At 46.5% G+C, this 25,792-nt stretch overlaps 1 protein-coding gene and 1 non-coding gene across 3 annotated transcripts; both read right to left on the bottom strand.

Moving 5' to 3' along the window:
* Positions 1–105: 105 nt before the first annotated feature.
* On the bottom strand, positions 106–24,393 carry Rnf41 (ring finger protein 41). Of its 2 annotated transcripts, none has more exons than XM_076920644.1 (7): positions 24,152–24,393; positions 20,518–20,703; positions 9,920–10,032; positions 3,616–3,887; positions 2,587–2,722; positions 2,144–2,247; positions 106–1,471 (listed from the first exon to the last, which is right to left on the bottom strand). In XM_076920644.1, exons 3-7 carry the CDS (start codon positions 10,007–10,009, stop codon positions 1,120–1,122), a joined length of 954 nt encoding a protein of 317 aa, XP_076776759.1. In that variant the 5' UTR covers positions 10,010–10,032; positions 20,518–20,703; positions 24,152–24,393; the 3' UTR covers positions 106–1,119. The 2 variants fall into 2 exon arrangements, with proteins under 2 accessions (XP_076776759.1, XP_076776760.1); XM_076920645.1 differs by lacking the exon at positions 24,152–24,393 and adding an exon at positions 23,989–24,008.
* LOC143436504 (small Cajal body-specific RNA 11) lies at positions 3,156–3,242 on the bottom strand. The gene has a single exon (XR_013106474.1).
* Positions 24,394–25,792: the final 1,399 nt, after the last annotated feature.

Raw genomic sequence — 25,792 nt, 5'->3', positions numbered from 1 at the left:
GATCAGGTATCAGACTAAAGACCGTGCTGAAAAGGAAACATGAAACTGACCTTACCCAGCCCCACCCTACCCAAAATCCCACAACAGGAACAGCAAAAGAAAGACTTTAAGTTTTGTTGATTTTTTTTTTTTCTTTTCTCCTTTCTTAAAAAAAAAAAAAAAAAGTAAATAAATTAAATTGCCAACAATGTGGCTGGGCTGGATCAGAGAATAGACACAGCCAGTCCATCCTGTGAAAACAAGACCGGGTAACAGATGGGGTCTGTGACTTTGGAAATACAAACAAACAACACCAAAGGAAGTCAAGCTGACTGCAATCACAGGCTGAAGAGGGGCTACAGAGGCAACACAGACAAGCCTCAAGAGGCGGTGCTGTCTTAGGTCAGCAGAGCCAGACAGCAGCTTCCTGCTGAACGTATGAACACCAGTGCTCTCACGCCTACCCCTTCCTTCCCTTCCCTAATTATGAAACATGTAGGAAAGAGTTTGACAACATTTCAGCAACCCACCCTGACCACCCTCACTGGGAGCCACCCTGCACACCCAAGGCCTGCATCCTCACAGGGGGCCTGGACAGGGATATGCTTGGCACAAAGGTCTTCCCCAAGGGCTGTTAGTGATGACCAGGGCCTGGCCTCACTAGTTAGAGGGTTTTGGTCACACCCTTAGCCCTTCTCCTGGATGCTGGCTCCTCAGAGCTGCTCTCAATGCTACATGGAGTCAGCAAGCCTGCCTGCTCGGATTCCCTGGTTTTAGAAGAGAGGGACAATTAGATATGCCTCTCTCCACCCTGATCCTCTAGGGAAAACAAATTTCTTTGTGCTTTCTGAAAATATTTGGGAACCAGGGATCTTAGTCAGGAAAATACAGAAGTGGGGATTTTTCCACCCTGACTGAAAATTTACAGACATTGTGGGGGAAAGAATATAGCAAAAGGTAAGAATTTGGGTTCTCCGCTGAAAGGCTGAGCTAAGTGCCCCAAGGTCCTTTGTGTCAGAAGCAGGGAGTACGTGGCTCAGGTACAAGCCGTGGCATAAGGGTTGTGGGAAAAGTCAGGGCTCAGCTGCTGGAGCAATGGGTTTTTCCAACTCTACCTCTCCCTGATAGCCAGTTACGTTCTTATATCTCTTCCACACCATGCGCAAATATCATGACGAGCCCTGGCTCCTGCACCATGTCATCACCCATGTGCTGGTTCTCACAGGCCATCACCACTACAGCCTGCTTGCCAGGGATGCGCTTGGCCACGTAGTTCTCATAGTAACGCCGGTTCATCTGTCTTGTCTCTAGTGTGGCCAGTCCCTGGGGCCAGCTGCGTTCATGGGCATTTTCAATCAGCTCGTTGACAATAGAGGCTGGGCAGCCGCTTTCCACGAGGGAGCGCTTGATCACAGCCTGGAGCACAGCGTCAGGAGTGGAGATCATTCCTCCCCAGCGGGTCACTCTTGCTGGCTGCAGGGAGTTCACCCACCTGTGTAGAGGGGTTGGGATGGTCATTCCAGCCTTTCTCTGGTTTGGCTTTTTCTCCTCAGAGGTGACCTCTACTCTGCAGGCCACCTGACTTTCTTTCTTTCCAGCATTGGTCCAGAAAACCCAAATGCTTCTCTAGTTGGGCCTGCTATTCACGACACATCACTCGCCACGCTCAATCCCAGAGTCTAGGCTGTTATTCTTTGAAATCCCAATGTATGCATGCCTACCACACAGCAACTGCCAGACTGTCCTGAGTGAAGAAATGTCTTCTACACTGTGGACCTTGGTCCTATTCCTCTCTACTTCCATACTCACAGTCCAGTCTACCAACCACACAGGCCTCCAAATGGAAAGGGTCTTACGTGGTCTTACACTTCCCTTGTTCATTTGCTTGGTTTTGCTGGACTTTAGAGACTTTCCTGGATGTACACTCTGCCCCTTCTCCTCTGAGTGCTAAGCTACCCCGTTTGATTCTGAGTACCCCCCCCCAAAAGCTCTTAGGACATGCTTTGTACACGGTGGTCCTCAGGTAATTCTGGACCACTGCATCCTCAGGCAGGACTTCCCGCCACACACCCCAGTGAACCACCACCCTGCACTGGAGCTGAGGGTTCTGCTCTCCTCTCCGGCCCCGCCCTCCGTCTGACGCTACGCCCCGAGTGACACTCACTCAAGGATCTCGTTGTACTCGATTGTCTCCTCCAGGTTCTGAAGGTTGGGGTTGACACTGCGGATGGCTCGCATGTACGCCTTCAGCAGCTGAATGTCTCGCTTCTGTTGGGTGGAAAGAGAACCAGAGAGGACACTTAAGCCAAACAGCGGGTCTGAAAATGAGGGTGCTTGGGAGATCTCAGGAACAGTATACTATAAGCTTCTTTAGGAAGATGGGAAAGAGATAGCAAAATGGCTTCATGAAGAAGGCACTCCACGTGTCAGATAACTGAATGGTTGAATGGGATGAAAGGAACTGAGAGCAGACAGGTCCAGTGATTCTCTACTAAACTGTATACAGAGGAGGACACAGGCTGTGGTGTTCACAGTGGTATCTGGGATGGGCAGGAGGTTATTTACCAAGGCAGACATGTCCCCCCCACCCCATTTTCTAGGCCCCACCTGTTCTGCCAGCTGGTGTTTGTGTTCAGCAGATGTCTTCTCCAGCTCTGCAATGCGCGTCTGCTGCTGCTGGACCACGGAGCGCAGGTGTTTGATGCAATTGTGGTTTGGCAGCTCATCTTTGGGCATCTCCAGGCTGCAGTCCAGAATGAGACAAGGGCAGAACAGGCTATTCAATGGGACACTATAGGCTCATGGCTTATTCTGTGACAGAAAACTGCTGAGTGAGCTTTCTGCAGCTCACATTCTAACAATCTTTCCAGGCCTTTCTTTCTCCGATTTTTCCAAACATGCTCCTTGCCCTTATATGGAACTTTTACCCACCAGACAGCATTGTGAGGGGCCCGCCAATAAACACCTCAAGACAAGTCTTACTTAGCCCAGACTGTCCTCCAACTTGTGCTAAGGATGACTTTGAATTTCTGATCTCCTTCCTCCACCTTCCAGTGCTGAGATTATGTGTGATCACATGCTAGCTCCCATGGTGCTTGAGACAGAACCAGCTATGCATACTAAGAAAGCACTCTACCAACTGAGCCAGCAACACAAGCCCAGCGCCTCTTCCATGGATTCTCCTCTTGTGCCGTTAAGAGCCAGCCCAAATCTTAGGAGCCATCCTGAATTAAGAGAGAAATTGCTATGTGTCTCTCAGGCAACTCTGTTGCAGTCTACCTGCACCCACACTCATTCTTTTATGAGGAGTCCTACATCACTGCTCAAAGTATCAGCGTTTAATTTAATACTTCCCACCTCACACAGACAGAAAATAGGGTACAAGGGAACATGAGAGGTGAGAGACTGGCACAGGCAGCCCGACAGAGTATATTGGCCTGGAGAAAAAATAAAGCACCTCGATCTTCAGAGCTACCAGAGGTCACTGGACTGCTGTCCTCTTTCTTTTAACAAGAGCAAAATGATCGTAGTTGGAGATCTGTGGGCAGGGAGCCAAGAAGGTCAGGAGTGTTCCCTGTCTACAGGAGTGCAGCCAGGAAGGCCCTTGTCTGAATGAAGTGGAAGGAGGAATCTCACCCACAGCCCTGCTCACAGGTCACAGGCCGCTTCGGGTTGTGCTCACAGTCACTGAGGTGGGACATGAGGTTGTCAAGCCTGACAACAGCACTGCAGCCAAACACAGCGTTGTCACAGGCAATCTGTAGCTTTGACAACATGTTCCGCATGATCCGAGGTACTGGGCGCAGGTGGGCAACCGTGACAACGCTACGGTCTACCGGACAAGTCTGCTGCTGAGAGAACCATTGGGTGATGCAGGCGTTGCAGAAGGCATGCTCACAGTGAGGCGCCTAGAAGGGACACAAGGGAATTAGCAAGAGCTGAGAGCCTGGATCCAGTCATTATGAAGCCAATAAAGCCTGCAAGCAGATTCTAGGAGCAGAAGTCCAGGGCTCACAGTAAATGACAGATCTTTGGGGGACAGAGCATTTTCAGGTCAGGCATAAGACTTGCTTTCTATGCTCAGGTGTAGAAATGAGTTGAGAGACAAGATAAACAAGCAAAAGGTTCTGTAACAGTAAGAGACATACAGGATGCTCCAGGACAATGGAGATGAGGACACAAGGCTGTCCATCACTAATAGCCAACAGGAGCCCATACACAGTAACTGCCAAGTAAGTCCAGAGGAAGGTGAGCTCTGCAGGCAAGGGCGACCACAGCAGACCCTTATGGAGATAGGTGTGTTTTATACATAGGACTTCAAAGATGACTCAGACACAGCCTAGGGACGGGCAGAGCCTCACTAACCGCAACAGAAGAGAGTACAAGGGCTGAATGTGGCTGAGGAGGAAGTCTGGTAAGCACCTGCCCTAGATGGCAAGAGCTGCCTCAGAAAACAAATGGAGCTGGAGAGGGGACTCCCAGGTAAAAGGAGAGAACTGCTGCAAACTGCTGAGTTCCACACGTCCCATGGACTGTGTGTGTATTCATGAGGATGCACACACACACACACGTAAGTAAACGTAAGAAAAAAATTCCAGGCATACTGGCACACACCTGTAATCCCAGCACTTGGGAGGCAGAGGCAAAGCAGGTCTCTTTAAGATCCATGCCAGCAAGGTCTACATAGTAAGACCTGTCTCAACAACTTCAACAACTGGAGAAGACTTTGCAGCAGTTACAGCACTTGCTAGTCTCCCAAGTTCAGTTCCCAGTGCACAAAGCAGCTCATGACAACCTCTAACTTCAGTTTCAGAGGATTCAACAGTTCCTTTTGACCTCCCCAGGAACCTATACACAAGGCACATTCTTTCTCTCTCTCCTCTCTCTTACCCACACATATACAAAAATAAAAAATTTTAATTTTTTTTTTAAAAAATCAAAGACCCAACAACAAATCACATAGTTTGAAAAGTAAGAGAAACTCTCTTGAGAAGTTGCAACTTCTCTGTGTGGACTCAAGTCCTTTCTCTATGAGGCTTGTCATGAACTTTCGATGAGGTATTGCTCCTGAGTCACAAACGCCACACCTGGGATCCTAAATAGGACTAGCATTGTTTTTTTTGTGGAATGACACTGTTCTCAGTTTCATAAATAACGTGTGGGGTGGGGGTGGGGCTTCCAGCACTCAGAAGGCTAAACAGAGACAGTCCCAAGTTCCAGGCTAGCTGGATTATATAACCATACCCTGTTTCAAAAACCAAAGTGACCCCTCCCCATCCCCAATATATATATAAAGACGTCCTTTGTCCTTTGCTTCCTTGAGAAGGTCCCTGGGCCCTGTGAAGACACTACTTGGCAGTCAGCAATGGACAGCAGTACCTGAGTCAAGTGAACTCTGCATTTATTACGTGTGTGCCCAGAACTGAGGAGCATGTGTAAGTGCAAGCCACACGCACCATGGAGCACGCACGGCTGTGTGTCCTCCTTTCCACAGTGGGTTCCAGAGACTGATCTTAGGCTTGTGCAGAATACGCTTCAAACCCCTGTGCTGTCACATGGGCTCAGAGTTCACTTTTAAGAAGCTCAAAAGCTGCCAGGTGGTGGTGGCGCACGCCTTTAATCCCAGCACTTGGGAGGCAGAGGCAGGCGGATTTCTGAGTTCGAGGCCAGCCTGGTCTACAGAGTGAGTTCCAGGACAGTCAGGGCTACACAGAGAAACCGGATTGGGGACACAGTTTGGCAGGTAAAGGTGTCTGCTACTAAGCCTGGTAGAAGCAGAGAACCAACTCCTACAGAGTGTCATCTAACTCAGTATGTGTCAGGGCACACACACACACACACAAACACATCTAACTCAGTATGTGTCAGGGCACACGCACACACACACAAACACACACGAACAAATACGTGACAAATGTAATTTAAAGTGTTAACTAAAAGGATATCTAATTAAAAAAAAGCTAACTATGAATGTGTGTGTGTATGTGTGTATATGTATATATAAAACCCTTAACATATAACTCTTCTCAAAACTTTTTTCTTTTTCTTTTTTTTCTTTTTTTCCTTTGAGACAGAGTTTCTTTGTGTAGCCGTGGCTGTCCTCGAATTCACAGAAATCCGCCTGCCTCCCAAGTGCTAGGACTAAAGACATACCACCACAGCCAGCCCCCCATGTTTTTGAAAGTCACATGCAGGCTATCCTGTCCTTGTAGTAGCTATATAGGGAAGTCTTACCTCGGACCCCTGAGTGCTGGGTTTATAGGCAGGTGCCATTACTGGGTCATCTTAAAGTCTATTGCTTCTGACCCAGTTCAAGCTCCTCGGTATCATCTCTTACCTGAATTATCAAGTATGCTTTCCAACTGGTTTCTCTTGCCTCTCAGTCTACATTATCTGTTAGAATAATCATTTCAAGTCAACCAGAGCTGGGGTACAGCTCAGTGACAGACAGAGGTCCTGCTGAGAGAACACGGCCCTGGGTTCATAGCTAGCACAGAAAGGAAAGGAAAGAGAAAGGGGGTTCCCTCCCTCCTGACACTCGCTTTCATCTACAGAAGACTAACTGGAGAGGGACTGGTGGACACAGCTGGAGGACGGGGTGCCAAGTCGCTGACCTGAGTTCAACACCTAGGACTGACTCATGCTGTAAAGAAGAGAACTGACTTCCACAAGTTGTCCTCTGCCTGTGTGCATGTGTGTACATACACACTCAATGGAATTTTAAAATTAATTTTTAAAAATGTGATTAAATTTTAAAAATAGTAATTAAGTTACATTTTAAAATTATTTTATTTTATTTTATTTTATTTTTCCGAGACAGGGTTTCTCTGTGTAGTCCTGGACTCACTCTGTAGACCAGGCTGGCCTCGAACTCGGAAATCCACCTGCCTCTGCTTCCCAAGCTCTGAGATTAAAGGCATGCGCCACGACTGCCCAGGTAAAAATAATTTTAAAGCTGGGTGTGGTGACACACAAGTTTAATCCCAGCACTCAGTGAGGCAGAGGCAGGTGGATCTCTCTGAGTTCAAGGTCAGCCTGATGTACAGAGCGAGTTCCAGGACAGCTGGGGCCACACAGAGCACTACCAAGGGAAGAGAAAAAAAGATGAATAAAAACAGATATCTATAGATCTATAGGCTGGGCATGGTATCACATATGCACAGTCCTCACGACAGGGAGGCTTCGACAGGAGGATCAGGTGTCTGAGGCCAGAGCTGATGAGACTGGTTCAGTTCAGTAGGTTAGTGCAGCAGGTGCTGCCATGCTCATGTCCTGAGGTCAATCCCCAGGACACACTGGAAGGAGAGAAGTGACTCCAAGTCTTGACCTGACTTCATGAGCACATCATGGCGCGCACATCATGGTGCACACACGCGCGTGCACACGCACACACCACACACACGCACACACAAATGTATAAATTTTAGAGAAAAAAAAATCGAAACCTTCTGGGCTACACAGCAAAGCCTTGTCACAAGCAATAAGCTCCTCTGAGGAGCTGACTAGGAGGCAGGGCACATGGGTGTTCTCAGTGTATCTTTTTAGACTATTTTGATTTATTTTAAAAGTTATTACGTGTGTATATATGGGAGAACAAGACAGAGAGGTAGATGGGGGACAGGCAGGTTGCAGGGACTTTTTCCCCAACATGGAATCTGGCCGGGGATTAACCTGGAGTCACAGGCTTGCTTGACAGGACCTCTGACCTCTAGCCATCTCAAGAGCACAAAGGGGAGTCCAGGCTGATCTTGAACTTGAGATCCTCTTTCATCTGCCTTGTCAGCACATCTAACTTTACGAGCCACCACAACCAGCCTGGTTTTTTAAAAATTCATTTTTATTTTAAATGTTTTGCCAACATGTTTTATCTCTGTCTATACATGTCTGATACCATTAGAGGGCAGAAGAGGGCCCTGGAACTAGAGTTACAGAACTGTCTGCAGATGTTGGGACTTGAACCCTGGTCTTCTAATAATTTTTTTTTTTTTTGAAGATTTTATTTATTTTAGAGTAGTACACTGGTATGTCAGACTCACCAGAAGAGGGCATTGGATCCCATTACAGACTGTTGTGAGTCACCATGTGGTTGCTGGGAACTGAACTCAGGACCTCTGGAAGAGCAGTATGTGCTCTTAACCACTGAGCCATCTCTCCTGCTCTAAGTTAATGGTCTTAACCACTATACCATCTCTCCGCACCACCCTCCTCCCCTTCTTATTTTTACTGGAAAAATACAATGTATTCTGAGACCCACAACTGGACAATGTGCAGAGAGTGAGCCCTTGGAGCCCGAGACCCTAAAAGGGATGTTGTCATCAAACCCCTCCCCTCAGTCAGTACTGAGGAATTCTGCAGAAGAGGGGGTAGAAATCCTGTAAGAGCCAGAGGAGTCGAAGACACCAATGTTCAAGTAACAACATGAACTCACAGAGACTCTGGCAGAAAGCACAGGTCCAAGCCAGATGGGGATCCCAGAATTTCATGGGGAAAGTGGACATAAGCCCCATCCCTAACCTAGAAGCTATCTCCAACTGATAACCACTACAAAGGAAAATTTAGTTTTTTCCTTTCACCTTAAAAAAATGTATTTATTATTTTTAATTTTGTATAGGTGTGAGCTCTTATATGGGATATGCGTACATAAGCGTAGGTGCCTGAGGTTTGATCTCCTTAAAGCTGGAGTTACTAAGAGCCATGACAGCACAGATGTGGTTGCTAGGAATTAACCTTGGGTTCTTTGGGACATCAGCAAGTACTCTTAACCATGAGCCATCTGTCCAGCTGCAGCTTGATTTCTTAATCATTTCAATCTATCACCCATTCCTAAGTAAGCAGAGAGTAGTAGGACAAGTGCACACAGGCCCTTGGGCTTACGCCAACGACATGAAGGCTGCCTGCCTTCTCCCTGAGGAGGTAAACGCTGGCGATGGGTGGGTGGCTTCTGACTTGGGCTCACTAACAACCATTCATCGCTTTGTAAGCGACTCCCTTAAATGACAGTGCCAGAAAGCAGACAATATCCTGCCACGACCTGAGGGTGCAAGAGCTACCCAATGACCTCTCCACACCACCAGAGAGTTGCTCCACACCCATCTAATACGCCTCTGATAGCAATAGGTACAAAGACATAGAAAAGTTCCCAGACTGGCAGCCCCTGGAGTGGAGTCTTAACTTTACTCTGCTCAAATCTCTGTTCCATTTGATGGCTGAAAACTAGAGAGAAAGAATCAAAGTCCTAAAGGCACCCTGTCTAAAAGAAGCAAATGAGATGGCGTTAGCTGGTGTCCTGGTTTGGAAATGATATTGCCTCAATTGGCCAAGTGTCAATGGACTGATTGGTATTTGCAAATAAGGGTAATAAGGCTTGTGTAGGATGCTGTCCCGAGAATGTCACTGTCAGCGATTTACCTTATAGCTTGCTTGGCATTCCCAGAACAAGTGCCTCTGGGCCTGGTGACCAGTAGAGGAAATGACCTATTGACCCAGCAGTTTCCACATCAAAGTGCAAAGTACATGGCAACATCAAATCTTTTCAATAGATCCCAGGATGAAAGCAGAGTCCCCCTCTGTTGTATGTTAGACTAGAGGCAGGCCCGAGGGGTCCCAGGGACACAGAGGATCACACTGTTCAAGTGCTGCGAGAACCAATCCAGCACGTCTACAAGGTCAGTCAGACAGAGCACACACCTTGGAGTTCCTGTAGAAAAGCAACTATCACGTCACCGTGAAGAAACAAGCAGCTTAGCACCGACTACTACAGATGTCTCAGTAACCTCAGGATCTGAACCAACTCTAGACAGACGCCAGAACATCACCCTTCTCAGCACCAAAGGGCTACTGGGGGTTCGAGTGGAAGTTTCCCAGGAGCCCACTCCTCAAGAGTACTTTCTGGTAGTTCTACTGCCACTGACCCCACAGACCTGTACTGAGGCCCACTCACCTGTACTGGCTCCTCCAAGACGCCACTGCAAATAGGGCAGATAAGGTCCTCATCAACGTCCCCCTGGAAACGGGTTACATCATACCCCATGTCTCATCACTGAAACCCAGGTCCTGAAAGGAGTTACAAGTAAAAGACGTCACTTCAGAAAAAGCCAAGTCTATGTGTCAAAGCATGAGCTTACTTGCCAAAATCCATTCAGTTATCCAACAGATACTAAGAATGTAGCTATGTGAGGAACACATCCAGTTGAGAGCAGACATTACATAAGCACACATACAAATGACAATGCAGTCTAAGTTTCAATGGAGGCATCGAAGGAGAGGACTCCTGATCCGGGCTGAAAGAACAGTGGTTCTGAGAAGTTTTCCAGAAATGTGTCCTTCAGGCCAAGAAGAGCTAGTTAGGTGGAGGCCTGGGACAGAGCACTAGGCCCAGGTGGGCTCAGAAAAGGGCTGGCCTGAAGATATAAAGAAGTCAAAATAGAAGTCTGAAAGGCAAGCAAGGGCCTGGCCACTAAGAATTTAGAATTTGAACTTTTGTCACAGAGGCCGTGGGGCTATCACTGAACAGTTTACACTGAGCTGAAAACATTCATCTTTTAAGATCAATGCCGCTGAGGACACAGCTCAGTGGTCGAGTGCTCGCCTACAGCGTGTGAGCCCTTGAGTTCAATCTGCAGAACCAAAAACAAAGGAAGAAGAACCAACAATGTGTCCTCAGGGGAGAGACTGGAGCCAAGAAGAAAACTGTAGACAAGAGAGATGGTGAACCTGAAATAACTGGCTGTGACCAGGCCACAGAACAGCAATGCTGCCCTGCCACAGGCGGAACCCGACGTCAGTGATGTCTAAGACCCCTCTCTTCATCCAGCTGGTGGACTAAGAGGATCAGGAGTTCTTGATATTGGAACAGCCAACCAAACCCATCAACCCGTGGTATTCCTGAAGAGGGTCAGCTAGCTCTCAGGAATTTAGAATCCGGCCACCCAATTTTAACTTTCTGGCTTATTATTTCTGTGTGTAGGGTGGGAGCACCTGTGGCACAGGAACAGACATGGAGGTTTGCAGAGGTCTGGATGAGCTATGTGCTCATAGGGTCAGCACTGAACACTTGGTCCCCAGCTGATGGTGTTGACTGGGGGTGTTAAAATCCCACCCCATTTCCTGTTCCCCACTCTCAACCTTGTTTTCTCTTTGTGAGGACAAAAGATGTAACCAGCCATGTGCCTACTCCTATTCCTGCCAATATGCGCAAGCCTTCCCCTCACATCATGGACTCTTGCCCTCTGGAACCTTAGGCAGAAAGAATCCCTTCCTTAAATCATCCCTGGTCATGGTGTTTCATCACAGTAACAGAAAAGTAGACAGCTATGTTTTAGTAGTTTGTACTCTCCTGAACTTTTAAAAAGTTTATATAGAGCAAAAATAACATCTCATCATCACCCAGGAAGTCTGTAAGAAGGGTGAATTACGAGCAGCGTACACATCTGTAATCTCAGCACTCTGGAAGCAGAGGCAGGCAGAGCACAGCAAGCTGAGGGTCAGCCTGCTCCACAGTTCCAAGCTACAAGTTCATACTGAGACTCATGTTAAAAAAACAAAACAAGAGGCTGGGGAGACAGAGCAGTAGGAAACATGCCTTAAGAATGGGGACCACAAGCCGGGCGGTGGTGGCGCACGCCTTTAATCTCAGCACTTGGGAGGCAGAGGCAGGAGGATTTCTGAGTTCGAGGCCAGCCTGGTCTACAGAGTGAGTTCCAGGACAGCCAGGGCTACACAGAGAAACCCTGTCTCGAAAAAACAAAACCCAAAAAAAAAAAAAAAAAAAAAAAAGAATGGGGACCACAGGGCTGGAGAGATGGCTTAGCGGTTAAGAGCACTGACTGCTCTTCCAGAGGTCCTGAGTTCAATTCCCAGCAACCACATGGTGGCTCATAACCATTTGTAATGGGGTCTGGCGCCCTCTTCCAGTGTGTCTGAAGAGAGTGACAGTGCACTCACATACATGAGACAAATAAATAAATCTTAAAAAAAAAAAAAAAAGAAAGAAAGAAAAGCATGGGGACCATGCTGGGGAGCAGAGATGCGGTCCTGGCCCAGGACCTCCTGCCAACCTAGGAGCACCAAGCTCAGGGATAGATCCTGTCTCAGAAACAAGGACGGGAACAACTGGGGACAACACTGAACACTGAACACTGGTCTCTACACACATGCATGCACACACCCTCAGGGTTCATGCTCGGCTCAGCAGTAGTGTTTGTCAGGCACGCAGGTGGCTGTTCAAGGCCTCAGCATCACAAACACAGAAGTGTTTTGTTTTTTATTTTTCAAGAGAGGGTCTCTCTGTTTAACAGTGTTAGCTATCCTGAAACTCACTTTGTAGACCAGCCTGGCCTCAAACTCACAGAAATCCACCTGCCTCTGCCTCCCAAGTGCTGGGATCAAATGTCTGTGTGACCACTGCTCAGCCACACACACACACACACACACACACACACACACACACACAAAAATAACAGTTTAATTTAAAAAAAAAAATCTTTCTAGCTGCAGATTGGGGGTGTAACTCAGTGGTAGACCTTTTGCCTAGAATGTGTAATGCCCTGGACTCAACCCCTGACACTGAAAAAAAAAAATCTCTAGCTAGTATATGGACACATCCCTTTATTCCTAGTTCTAGATAGGCTGAGGGAGGTAGTTAGCCACAAGTTTAAGGCCAGCCTGAGCTATATAGTAACTTCTAGACTATATGGAGAGCCCATCTTAGAGAAGAGCAAACACAGCTTCCTAACCTATAACACACACACACACACACAGTGAGCATCTCCTGAGTACCAGCTATACATCAAGAAGCCTGGTAAATCTTAGCTTCTCTGAACTCACTGATGAATCAACACAAGTGCAAGGAACATGGATGCCTTAGAAAAATGTCCCAAACCACTAACTCTAACTATACTACCATAACAAAAACCAAGAGCAGCCCATGAAGTTGGAGGGAAAAGTAGTGGGGGGACAAAGAGGGCTACAGGGAAGTGTGGGGGACTGTGATCCAAACACATTGTATACATCTATGAGATTCCCAAAAGAAATTAATTACAAAAACGTATGCTCACTTTGGCAGCACATATACTAAAATTAGAACTATAAAAAGATTAGCATAGTCCTGTGCAAGGATTTGTGAAGTGTTTCCTTTTCTTTATTTTATAGTGTGTGTGTATTTGTGTATAGAGGCCAGAAGTCAACATCAGAGTCTAACCATTTCTGTCCTTATGTTGTTGTTTTTTAAATTAATTTTGTCATTACGTGTGCTGTATGTTAACTTCACAGATGTCTGTGCACCGTATGCATGAAGTACCTATGGAGGCTAGAAGGTGCTGGCTCTCCTGGAAGTAGCCTTATAGACAGTTGTAAGCCACCGAGTCGGCGCTGAGAAACCAATCCAGCTCTCAACCGCTGAGCCATCTCATCAGCCCTCATGCTTTATAAGAAGTTCTCTCAGTGAGCCTGGATTCAGACGGGCTAGACAGACTGGCCAGAAATCTCTTGGGATCTACCTGTCTGACCCTGTGGGGCACTAGGGCAATAGTCACAAGTTCAGTGATTACACCTGGCTTTGACATGGGTGCCAGAGATCTGAACTTATGTCCTCGTGCTTATCTGGTAGGGCCTTTACTGACTGTACCATCTCCTGAAACCTACATTTGGAAGATTAGGATTCTTGTTACATTTTATTAATTTTGTGTGTGTGCATTGTGGATAGCTTTTAGGGCTGCTTGGCAGGAATCTGACATTGGGCCATGACAAGAAAGTAATTTCAGGCAGGAATCTAAATCTTAGGCTAGAACAAAGAAGTAGGCTTCAGGCATGAATACGACTTTGGGCTAGGACAGGGAAGTAGGCTCCGATATCTTGATCACCCTAATTAGCACCTTAGAAACAGTGATCAAGGTACTTTATTGTTTTGCTAGCTCCTTGACTATTTGCATCTATTGTATTGCTAGTTCCTCAATCTAGAACTGACCTTAATACTTGCATGTAATTAAAATGGTATAAAAACAGACTGGGAAAAAATAAACCGGCCTCAGTCTCAGAACTGGCTGGGGTCATGCTACAATGTTGTCTAATTGTCTTCTTAATCCTCACTCCTGCACTGGAGAACGTGCTGACTGACTGAGCTGGCTTGGTCAGTGCATGTATGTTTATAGGTACATGCATGCATAGCTTGAGTGTGGAGGGCAGAGGACAACTTGTGGAAGATGGTTCTTTCCTTCCACCTTGTGGGTCCTGGGATTGAACTCAGGTAGTCAGGCTTGGTGGTAGGTGCCTTTACGGACTAAGCTATTTCTTCAGCCCCAAGACTTCTAATTTTACTGGCTGAAGTAGTACAGATGCAGAGCCTGCTTCAAAACATATAAAGTATTCAAGGCTAGAGATACAGCTCAACTTGCAGAGCGTGGGACTGGTGAGCGTCATGCTTGGTTCCCAATACCACATCAATCAGGTGGGGTGGTACACACCTGGATCCTGACACGTAGGTAGACAGGAAGATTAGATGTTCAAGGTCATTCTCAGCTACAGAGCGTGAGGCCAGCCTGGACTACATGAGATGCAGTCTTAAACCAACCAACCAAACAAACAAACAAACGGTATGCATGTGTACGGTGGTGGTAGTGGGGGATCCTGGACAGATGGTTCATTTGGTAAGAGCACTGACTATTCCTAGGCTCAAATCTCAACACCCACACGGCAAATCACACCTGTCTATAACTCCAAGATCAGACACACATGCAGGCAAAACACCAATGCACATTAAATTAAAAAGAAAAAGGCTGCATGCCTTTAACTCCAGCACTCAGGAGGCAGACCTCTGTGAATTTGAGACAGTCTGATCTACATAGTGCATTTCAGACCAGCTAGGGCTACACAGTGACACCCTACCTATAAACAAACAAAAATTAAAAAGTAAATAAATAGAATAACTGGGGCTGGAGCTACAGCTCTTACAGAGGTCCAGAGTTCAACTCCTAGGACCATCAGCAGACAATTCACAGGTGCACTCAGCTGGGGGGGGGATGGGGACTCTCACACCCACTTCTGGAATCCACAGGAAATGCATGCACCTGTGCATATACACATGCATACAAGTACGAAGACTAACTAGAATAAGTTTACAGTTTTGTACAGGTGGGGTAGGGGAAGGTGCTGCTGAGAAGGCCTAGCAGGCCTAGCTCTTGTGGAGGGCTCAGGTCTATCCCAGCACCCACAGTGGTAACAACCAACCACAGCTTGAGTTTCAGGGACTCACATCTGTCTCTTGCTTTCACAGTGCACAGAGAAAAGCCATACATAGAGAACTAAATCTTTAGTGTGTATTACATATGTATTTTACATATATTTCATCCACATTATAATAATAAATCTTAAACACTGACATTTGAGTTCGAGGCCAGCCTGGTCTACAGAGTTAGTTCCAGGACAGCCAGGGCTATACAGAGAAACCCTGTCTCAAAAAAACAAAACAAACAAAAAAAAAAAAATTAAAAAATAAAAAACCAATCAAACAAAAAAACACTGACATTTGTTTTATTGTTTATTTTCCTACCTTCCCAACAATGATAGAGGCATGGAGCTTGGGGTGGTCTTTTGGGGGGGTTGTTTTTGGAGGGAGGGAACACAGAATGGTCATGTTTTATTTACACTGATGGATGATTACGGAGCTTTACGATGTGTTTGTCACATTTTAAGCACTCCTATAACCAAGCCTGGAACAGCTCTGTTGTTACTCAGTTACATCTTCCTGCTGAGTAAGAGAGGCACAAACTTAGTTTGTCAAAATCATACGACAAACTAGTGCTAAGTCAGATTTAATCAGAGCCAGGCTGACGCTCTGTTAACCACTGTGCCCTGGTGCCTCCCAGGGTAAAAAAAATACAAAAATAATAAATGTACCACAAGTCCATCTTTATAAAGACAATCTTTATAAGTAGCATGTACATGGCTATGGGAGGGGTCAGAAAGAAGGAGTCTGATGCTAAGCCTCATGACCTGAGTTTATTCCTTGGAACCAACATTGTAAAGAGAAAAAACTGATTCTTGTCCTCTGATTTCACACAAGTGCATGTGAGTACATGCCCACACTTGGGGGTGCGTGCGCGCACACACAAACACAAAACCTTTTTAGTGTAATAAAAAAAATATAATTTTGTTTTGTTTTTCTGAGACAGGGTTCTCTGTTTCATAGCTTCGGCTGTCCTGAGAACTTGCTTTTAAAGTTCCACTTACATTCTTATCTTCTAAGCTCCCATAGAACAGCTCACTAAACTGTGAACATTCTTCAATGGCTCTTCTAACCCAAAATCCCAAAGTCCTTCCACGATCCTCCAAAAACAACATAATCCTGCTAGATAGTTCTGTTTTGGTTACAGTTACTGTTGTTTGTTGGGAGCTGACTTTAGTAGAAAGTGGCTAGATCAACTTTGCAGCCATCTGGAACCATATACCCTGATTAAAGACTTGGTTGTCAAAAGCCTACAACAGCTGAAGCACACTCTGATAAATATATTGTTTATCCCACATAGCTTGTTTTGCTGTTTAGTGACCTCAGCTGTATGGTGCACGTGGTAAAGTGTTTTCACCTGTGTTCTCCTGCTTGTGTATATAAATACCTCAGAATTCCCTTCAATAAGAGAGACTTGAGAAAATAGAAGAGACTGAATCACACCCGGTCTTGTCTCCATTCTTCGAGTCTCCTGCCCCTGCAGCCCCACTCTCTCTTTTGACCAGAGCACTTAGCCCCAAAAGTGTTGAGGCAGAATGTGGGCCTCAACAGTTGTTGTAATGAAACACCATGACTAAAAGCGAGTTGGGGAGGAAAGGGTTTATTTGGCTCACACTTCCACAGCACTGTTCATCACTAGGGGAAGTCAGGACAGGGACCCAAGTAGGAGGTCAGGATCCTGGAGGCAGGAGCTGATGCAGAGGCCATGGAGGTGCTGCTTACTGGCTTGCTCCTCATGGCTTGTTCAGCCTGCTTTCTTACAGAACCCAGGACCACCAGCCCAATGGGCTGGGCCCTTCCTCATCAATCACTAAGAAAATGCCCTACTTGCTTGCCTACAGCCTGATCTTATGGAGGCGTTGTCTCAATTGAGGATCCCTCTCTGATAACTCTAGTTGTGTCAAGTAGACATAAAACTAGCCAGCAGAGTATCTTTAAAAAAGAAATAAACATGCCTATGCTTCTGCTAGGTTTTTTGGTTTGTTTTAGATCATGCCTCTCAGTTGTGTACCCCTGGCTGTCCTGAAACTTCAAACTAACCTTAAACTCAGAAAAGATCCAGCTACCCCTGCCTGGGATTAAAGATGAACACCAATATACCTGACTGTGAGGCTCAGTTTTAGACCTAAGACCTCGAGCATGCCAGTCAAGAATCTTACCACTGATCGATACTTAAGACTCCATGCCCAGCAATTCTACAGGGTGCTATAAACTCTTACTGCGAAGTCCTTAGCCATTCCAAGCTTTCAGTTCCCCACGGTGGTCTGTGTACTCTCAGAGGACATTCCATGCTAGTTATTTTGGGAGCATAGGAATCTCATATAATCCGTGTTTTTAAGATGTTACTTGAGGCCAGTCTGGCTTGTGAAGTTCCAGGGGGAAGTTTGAAAGTTAAAGACTTTATCAGGGCCTTTGCATATTCTCAGTTGAGTATCTATGGTTCTGGTGAGCCAGAGCTGAAGAATCAGCTGGGATTAACAAAAGACCAGAACCATTAAGGTAAAACCTTTGTTTTACTCAGCTGGAGCTGAGAATCAACAGTGATTAAGACCAGACTCATGGAGGCTGAGTAAATCAGGTGCCCTTGAAGACTTAGACATTCACTTGCCTCTGTCTCTTATGTGTACTTGGATTAAAGACATGTACCACCATGCTCAACCATTTAGAGGTTCTTCACTCTATCTGCACAGATATGTAAAGCATGTGCATTCATTCACACACACACGTGTGCACACACACATGCTAATCGAAGCATTAAAGCAGCCATTTAAAATCACAATTTATGGTGGCTGGAGAGATGGCTCAGTGGTTAAGAGCACTGACTATTCTTCCAGAGGTCCTGAGTTCAATTCCCAGCACCCACATGGTGGCTCACAATCATCTGTAATGGGATCTGATGCCCTCTTCTGGTATGTCTGAAGACATATATATATGTATTTATATACATAAAATAAATCTTAAAAAAGAATCGAGATTTATAAGTCATAGGCATGTCAAGGTAAACAGGCATGCTGCCACCATTCTTGACAAATGAATAAGGGCGAGTCAGGGGTAAATGATGTGGTCTCTTTTCTCCATACCCTTGTACAGACCAGCCTCAATTACTACCAAAAGATCAAACACACAGACAAATGGCTCTAAAACCTGCCCCACCTAAGAAGACAGACAAATCGTAGGAAATTTAATTAGGTAAAAAATTAGCTGGTGAAAGACCTCATGTCCCTACAACATATCATCATATCTTCCGGTCTCCTAATGAATAGATCTAGAAGAGAAATGATGTTCCTTTGTGTTAATCCTTATATACATTTGAACTAACACTGTAACTTAATCAGTTTAAAGTAACTAGCCTGTATTTCATGTTTCTGTTTTCTTCAGTTTCTCAAAGCCAAACTCTTTTATTCATGTATTTTACGTATGAGTACACTGTAGCTGTCTTCACACACACCAGAAGAGGGAATCAGACCCCATTACAGATGGTTGTGAGCCACCATGTGGTTGCTGGGAATTGAACTCAGGACCTCAGGAATCATAGTCAAATGCTCTTAACCTCTGAGCCATCTCTCAAAGCTAAACTCTTGTGCTCACCCAACAGAACTTTTATTTTATGGAACAAAGAAGCCTGATTCAAAACAGAATAAAGTCACTCAGGGCTGGAGATGCGGTTCAGTGGTAGTTGCTAGCCTAGCCTAGCTTATGTTTAATCTCCATGACTGCATTTGAAAAGGGGCTGATGAGATGGCTGAGCAGGGTGAAAGTGCTTGCTGCCCCTGGAGCTCATATAAAGGTGGGAGGAGGAAAGCACGTGCACAGTGTCCTCTGACTGCCTGCCCACCACTTCATGCACAGACTAACAATAAAGTAAAGGTGTAACAACACTTCTGAACCTGAGCCTCAGGTTTAACACCATCCCTGACCAAGTGCGCTCTCCAGGCCTCGGTCTCTTACTGTGTGACAGGAACATCATGGCTATGAATTTCCAAAGGGCTCTACAATTTCTATGATTCAAAGATTGAGAATATAAAACAAAAATGGGTATTAAATAGCAATTATACTACAGGAGGTGCCTAGCTTTCCCACCAACTCCCTAACCTTCCTCTCCCTAGCAACCACCTTGAAGAAGTGGTTTCCAATTCTGCCAGGAGAATCCTTAAACTGAAACTTCTCTTCAGAACCCAGTTTCCTCCCTTAGGAGATGGAGGAGCTACCTGACTTCTAAGTTCTGTTTAACCCCAGAATGCTGGAATCTCCATTTACCAGAGGATATTTATCTATGTAGGGGTTTTTTTGTTTGTTTGGTTTTTAATTTTTGAGATAGGACCTATGTAAGCCTGGCTGTCTTGTACCTCTCTCTGTAGACCAGGTTGGTCTTCAACTCACAGTAATCCATCTGCCTCTGCTTCCCAAGTTCTGGAATTAAAGGTGTAAGGCACTACACCTGGCTCAGAGAACTTGAAAGGTTGAGTTTGTTTAGAATATTTAATTAATTTGAATTCTTTCTCTCCTGTGTGTGTGGTGTGTGTGCGTGGGCCTGCCATCACTCTGGGAGCCATCTGTCTTTGAACCGCAGTGCTTGGTTTGTAGGCTTTTACACGGTTGATGGGAGCTGCAGCCAGGTCCTCTTGCTTTCACTGCAAGAGCTCTGACACACTGGACCATCTTTTGGCTCTAAACTCAAATTCTTAAAGAACAATTCAGAGGACTTGTAGTTCTTTAAGAACTGGGTGGTGGTAGTGCACCCTTGAGTCCAGCACTTGGGAGGTAGAGGCAGGCAGATTTCTGAGTTTGAGGCCAGCCTGGTCTACAGAGTGAGTTCCAGGACAGCCAGGGCTACACAGAGAAACCCTGTCTCAAACAAAAACAAAAACAAAAAAGAAAAACAAAACAAAAACAAAAAACAAAAAACAAAAAAAAGAAAGAAAAACAAGCAAACAAGAACTCATCGAATGCCTAATGCAGGGCTGAGAGGCTCTAATTTGCAGCAGGTGCTCCCAGCTGTCCACCAGCACACAGCACTACTTGTGTGGTTAGCCCAAATCTCTTCTTCATCCTAAAATACAATCTTCTTGCCAAAAGAGACTTGTAGAAGAAAGAGTGAATGTAACCACTGTCTTCAAGCTAAGGCTCAGGTATAGTCCAGTAAGTATAAAAGATAAAAGATAAAAAAACCTTAAACATACTTCCAACAAGATAGAGACATGAACAGGATAGCATCCATTAATTTTAGAAAGCTCCAGGGGCACCAGATTTTCCAGGTCGGAAGGAACCCTGACCAGGGAAAAGAGGTGGAATGACATTCCAAACCCAAGGTTCTTTACCTTCTAAGTGGCGGGGGCAGGTTCCCTGTTTACAAGGTTCCAACCCCCTCCTGATGCCTCCGCTCAGTGCCACTCAGGAGATGCTCCGAGTATCCCATCTTGTTGGCTATTCTCCAACTGAGTCTTTCTTCCTAGTGACAAGTTTCATGGCCCAGGGGTGGGTGTGATGTCACAATCAGGAACGCTCTATTAATAGGAAGAGGGAGAGAAAAGGTAAGACAGGGCACCTGTCTCCACTTAGCAGTGAGACTGGACAGACTTGGACCTGATGGGTGGGGCATCCAGGCAGGAGGAGGAGAAGCTCCTTCCAGGACTGCAGGTTTCTGCACTACCCTACGAATGGGAGGGCATTTGGTCTGGTAGAGTCAAACACAGCTGAGAGGAGGGGAAGGAAAAGCCAAGGTGAAGAGGGAAGTCACTGGAGACAAGACTTGTCTGAAAACATACAGAGAAGGAAAAGGAGAGCTGAGGTTGTATCTCAGTGATAGAGTGCTCATCCGCACTCACAAAGTCCTGAATTTAATCCTATCACCACACAAACTTGGGGGGGGGGGGTAGTGAAGACTGCCTATAATCTTAGCACTTGAGAAGTAGAGACAAAAGGATCAAAGTTCAAGGCCAGCCTGTGGTTCACGGATCCTGTTTCAAAATAAAAAGTGTGTGTGTACACATACATATAAACACATTAATTTTGAAAAATTAATGTTATCTCATCCTATATATGTGGGTGTACTTCCTGAATGTATGTCTAAGACCCACATTTGTGCCTGGTGCCAGGGGAGGCCAGAGTGGATTCCCCTGTACTGACTGGAGTTACAGAAAGTTGTGAACTGCCTTGTGGGTTCCCTGGCAGAGCCATCAGTGCTCTTAGCCACTGAGCCATCTGTAAAGCCCTGTATATATACTTCTTTACTCAGCACATATAACTACAAGCAATGCCAAATATTCTAAATCGGCAGCTATACAGAATACAAGTCCATAATGCTCGCCCGGTACTATCCTTTAATGTTTCCGAGGTGATTTCATTTATATGATATCATGTAAAAACAATTCTAGAGGTCAGGGAGGGCAGCCCATGCCTGCAATCTCAGCACTAGGTAGGTGAAGTAGGAAAATTTGAGTTCAAGGCCAGATTGGACTACATAGCAAGTTCCAAACCTGTCTCAAACAAAACCAAAACTGGCCTGGGGATGCAGTTCTACAGAAGAGGACTTACAGGGCACTGGAACCCAGTCCTTAGCACCATGCTTGAGAGTGCAGGCCTTTAGTGCCAGGACTGGAGAAAGCGGGGCTTCAGATCAGCCAGGCAAGGGTGTGAGCCTGGGGTACACAGAGAGACCCTGTTTCAATAAACTAAGAAAAACCCCAAGACATCCAGGTTTCCACATGGGAAACACTGTTTCACACAGAGAATACTCAATAATGTGCAAACTGGGAAATACCTCTGAAGGGAATAAGGTTTTAAAAAAGCAGAGAAAAGGTATGAGGACTAGAGAGCGGGTGGTACTCATAAACAGAAAGTCAGGTACGGTAGCTCAAACCTACAATCCCAACACCTGGAAGGCTGAGAAGAGAAGGTCACTGTGAACTCAAGGTCAGCAGAGGCTACCTGGCAGGGCTCTTTCTCAAACAATTCGGAAGGAGGAAAAAGTAGAGACAGTGTTGTTCCAGGTGGACAACCTGGTAGACTGATGGGACTAAGGGCTATTCCAGGGCCCTGACAATCGGAGTCAGTGATACACAGGACACTAATTAAACTCCCTGGCTCATTATCCTGTGTGTATCAATAGTGCAAGGGCTAAGTTAGGATAGAGTTTTGTTTTTAATTAATTTATTTATTTAATGTATATAAGTACACTGTCCTTGAAACACCAGAAGAGGGCATCAGATCCAATTACAGATGGTTGTGAGCCACCATGTGGTTGCTGGGAATTGAACCCATGACCTTTGGAAGAGCAGCCAGTGCTCTTAACCGTTGAGCCATCTCTCCAGCTCCCTAGGAGCTGGACTTCTTGATGATGATCTTTCATGCAGAACACAAAGGCTACTTTTCTCCTGAATCTGGTACACATGCTCCTAGTTTGCTGGGATCATCAGCTATGGCTTGTTCAGCGTGTATTCTCAGTGAATGAGAAAGGTGTAAAGCCTGATATATCTCTTCACTGTAGCCCAGAGAGGGACCTGATGTTCCTCCCTAACCCACATAACACAGAAGGAGGAATAATTCCTTCCTTTGAACAACACCCCATTTCCCAACAATCTGGCACATGCACCTGTACCTCATAGAAGAAGGAAAAAAAAGCTTCAGGAACATGTACTATATTGGCTGTGCTTGTTCTCCTAGGGACAAGTTCCAAACACAGAAACCCAAAAGCTTCCTGTATTGGGAAAATTAACCCTTAAGAAAATGGACCAGGGGTTGTCAGCCAAGCACTGAATCAGGAGAGAGAGATCTTTGATTCCAACCCTAGCTCTGCCACCCACTGACAGGACACCTTCAAAAAAGCCATATTAGCAAATGTCAAATAGAAGTTTACACTTGCCTTTCCTAACCTATCGTCCCGCAAATCAAATGAGATAATAAACTCCAGAGCCTTCTGTAAGACTGCTCTCGTTAGCTGTCGCAACAGGGTGGCAAAATAAACTCACAGTGAGAACCAGAGGAAATGTTTGAAAATGCTTGTTCCTTCTTTTCAATCATTGGGAAGTAGGCTCTGCCACAAGGTGTACCGAAGACACTGCATAACAATACTATTGCACCCCTCACCTTCCCTTGGCACTATCCAATCCCATTCTTTCTTGGGGGAATACTAGCAGCCAACAACCCTGTTATTAGTTAAAACTATCGTATAAGAAGAACCTGCCAAGATTCTCATAGGTCAGTCTCGAAGACTTGCCTTGGTAAGCACCGTATTTGCTACCAGTTAGTGTGCCAACCCAAAACATCCTCATCCTGCTTTTTCAGGTCTTTCTCTCCCCCGCCCGCCCCCCCCCCCCCCCCGCTCTCTACCCCACAAATCTCCTGCCTCCTGGGCTGGGGTGGGTTTTCCAGTGTATTAAATGAGTGGATGGATCGTGCGTTCCAGAGAGCGGGGCTGCAAATCATTCAGGGGCAAAGATGTAAGGAATGTAAGAGTCCTCCACGGAGGGTTGGGAGGGGAGAGGAGCGGCGAAGAAATAAAAGAGAAAGACAAGGCTGCCAAAGACAAGGCATGGGAAAGAAGCCAAGCTATGGCGCTTAGAGGGCGGAGGTTTGGGTTCCGCGGTCCCTGCCAAGGCTAGCCCCCAGAACGTTTCCTTCTTCGCCTCCAGGCCTGTCAATCATGGCCATTTAAACTCCATGTTGTCCCTTAACCCCAGCGGTCTGCTCCTCCCGCCCGGGTCTTCAGACCGGCCCAAGGCCACTCCCGCACTTCCCAAGGCTTCCCCTACTCCAGAGGACCTTCCCAAGCTCCAGAGCCCCTAGCTCACCTCTCGACTCCTCCCAGCAGACCTCCCTTCCTCCATTTTCCTCCTCCTCCTCTCCATTCTTTCTCCCGACACCCAGCACCTCGGACCCAGGCGCCAATCTACGGGGACCTCGCCCCCTCTCCCCCCCCCCCGGGTTAGAAGCTCGCTCAGGCGCACTACGCACCGCCCAGGACGCGGCCTGGCTTCTCCGGACGCGAGGCCTGGCTGCGGCTGAGGCCACAGCGACCGCGTAGCAGCCTAGGTGCCGGGTCTCAGCCTTTCCCCGTAGGGGAAGGGGAAGGGAAGGATGGAGAAGGTTCCGACCACTCCTCGCTGTCTCGGGGTAGCCCTTAACCACGCCCACTGCTGCTACGCAACGAGGCGGAAGCTCGTCACGAAGCCCCGCCTCTCTGTTTAACTCGCTGGCGACTGGCCTACGAGAGGCGGGGGCTAGCTAGGCCTCCGCTCTGGACCGGAAGTTCTTAAGGACGGACTGTGTAGCCTTTTGGGAGGGAAGGCTCTATGTTCTTCAGGTGTGACGATCTGGGGCGACCCTGGTGTCCCGCCCTGCACAGTCACTTCGTGCTCGATGGTGCACGACTCGAGTGCCAGACCTGATGCAGCTCTGGGACGAGGTCGCCGTGGAGCAGCTGGTCTACAGCGTGGCCTGCTGTCCTCCCAGCCCCTCAGTTTCCAGAGCTGTGGTCAGCATCCCGGAGCCTCCCAACCTTGTGACTCACAGTCATGGGGATGGATGCTGCTGTTAACTTAAGAGGCCGCAGGGTGGAGAGGGAGGGAGTGTCTTACCGCAAAGCTTTGATCTAAGGTGCTTTAGGGGTCGCCTCGTAGCCACACACTTTTGCAGTATGCATGATGGCTCTTCAAAAACTCAGAGTGCCCCGAAACACTAATGGATTTGATTTCCTAAGGCTGCGACGCTGTGGTTGGGGAAATGTGGGTGGGAGAGAACCTGAGGAGAGTCGTGGTGGAGTTTAAAGCGCTGTGTGATAGGTAAGCGGTTAAACAAGACAAGGAATACGATTACATTTCCTCTTAGGCTAATCTGGTGTCAAATAGTATTTGTTATACTCTCTTTTTAAAAGGGCAATTGGCATTAGTAACTAGCCTACTCGTGAGAATACAGAGCTAACTGCTACCTTTAAAGACAATCTGACAAGTACCCGAGGAAACTAAAGCTTCTAGGTGGCTCTGAGATCCAATAAAATGATGAAATAGGAATCGGATGCGCCTTTGTGAACCAAGTCTGCTTCCACTCCCCTCCCCCGAGTCAGGGTTTTTCTTTGTTGCTCTGGCTCACTGTGTAGGATAGGCTGGCCTTAGACCAGCCTGCCGCTTGCCTCCTCAGTGTCCACCTGGCTTAAGACTTGCTTTTTATGTCCCGGGTTCAACGTCTTTCAAAGGAGGCTGAGTCTTTCTATAGTGAAAATGCCACTTGACCCAGAGCCCTGAGCCGAACTGTTTACTGTATTAAAGATAATGTGTAAGTTCCTGCCATGTCCAGGACCTAACTTTTCATGTGTAAAATAGTTATAGAATTGCCGAGAAAAGAAACGAAGAAACAGGCTGGAATTAAAACATTTACCCGCTGCATTCCAAAGCCCTTGGACCTTTTTTCCGTTGTGACACTAAAGAGAAAATAAAATCTTAAGAGCCTGTAGTGCATTCTTTGAGCGGAAGGGAAGATTGGTATTTGAAGCAACCCCTGGTGATCCGTCCACCTTTTCCCCTACGGAAGTAATACTCTGCGAGGCTCCTTTAAAACCTAAAACTGCGGCGAGTGAATTTCGGAGCCTGATTGGATGGG

Source organism: Arvicanthis niloticus, chromosome 22, assembly GCF_011762505.2.
Source record: "Arvicanthis niloticus isolate mArvNil1 chromosome 22, mArvNil1.pat.X, whole genome shotgun sequence".
Taxonomy (NCBI): Eukaryota; Metazoa; Chordata; class Mammalia; order Rodentia; family Muridae; genus Arvicanthis; species Arvicanthis niloticus.
Note: the sequence above shows the minus strand (reverse complement) of the source record. Positions and strands in the feature narration are given on the sequence as shown.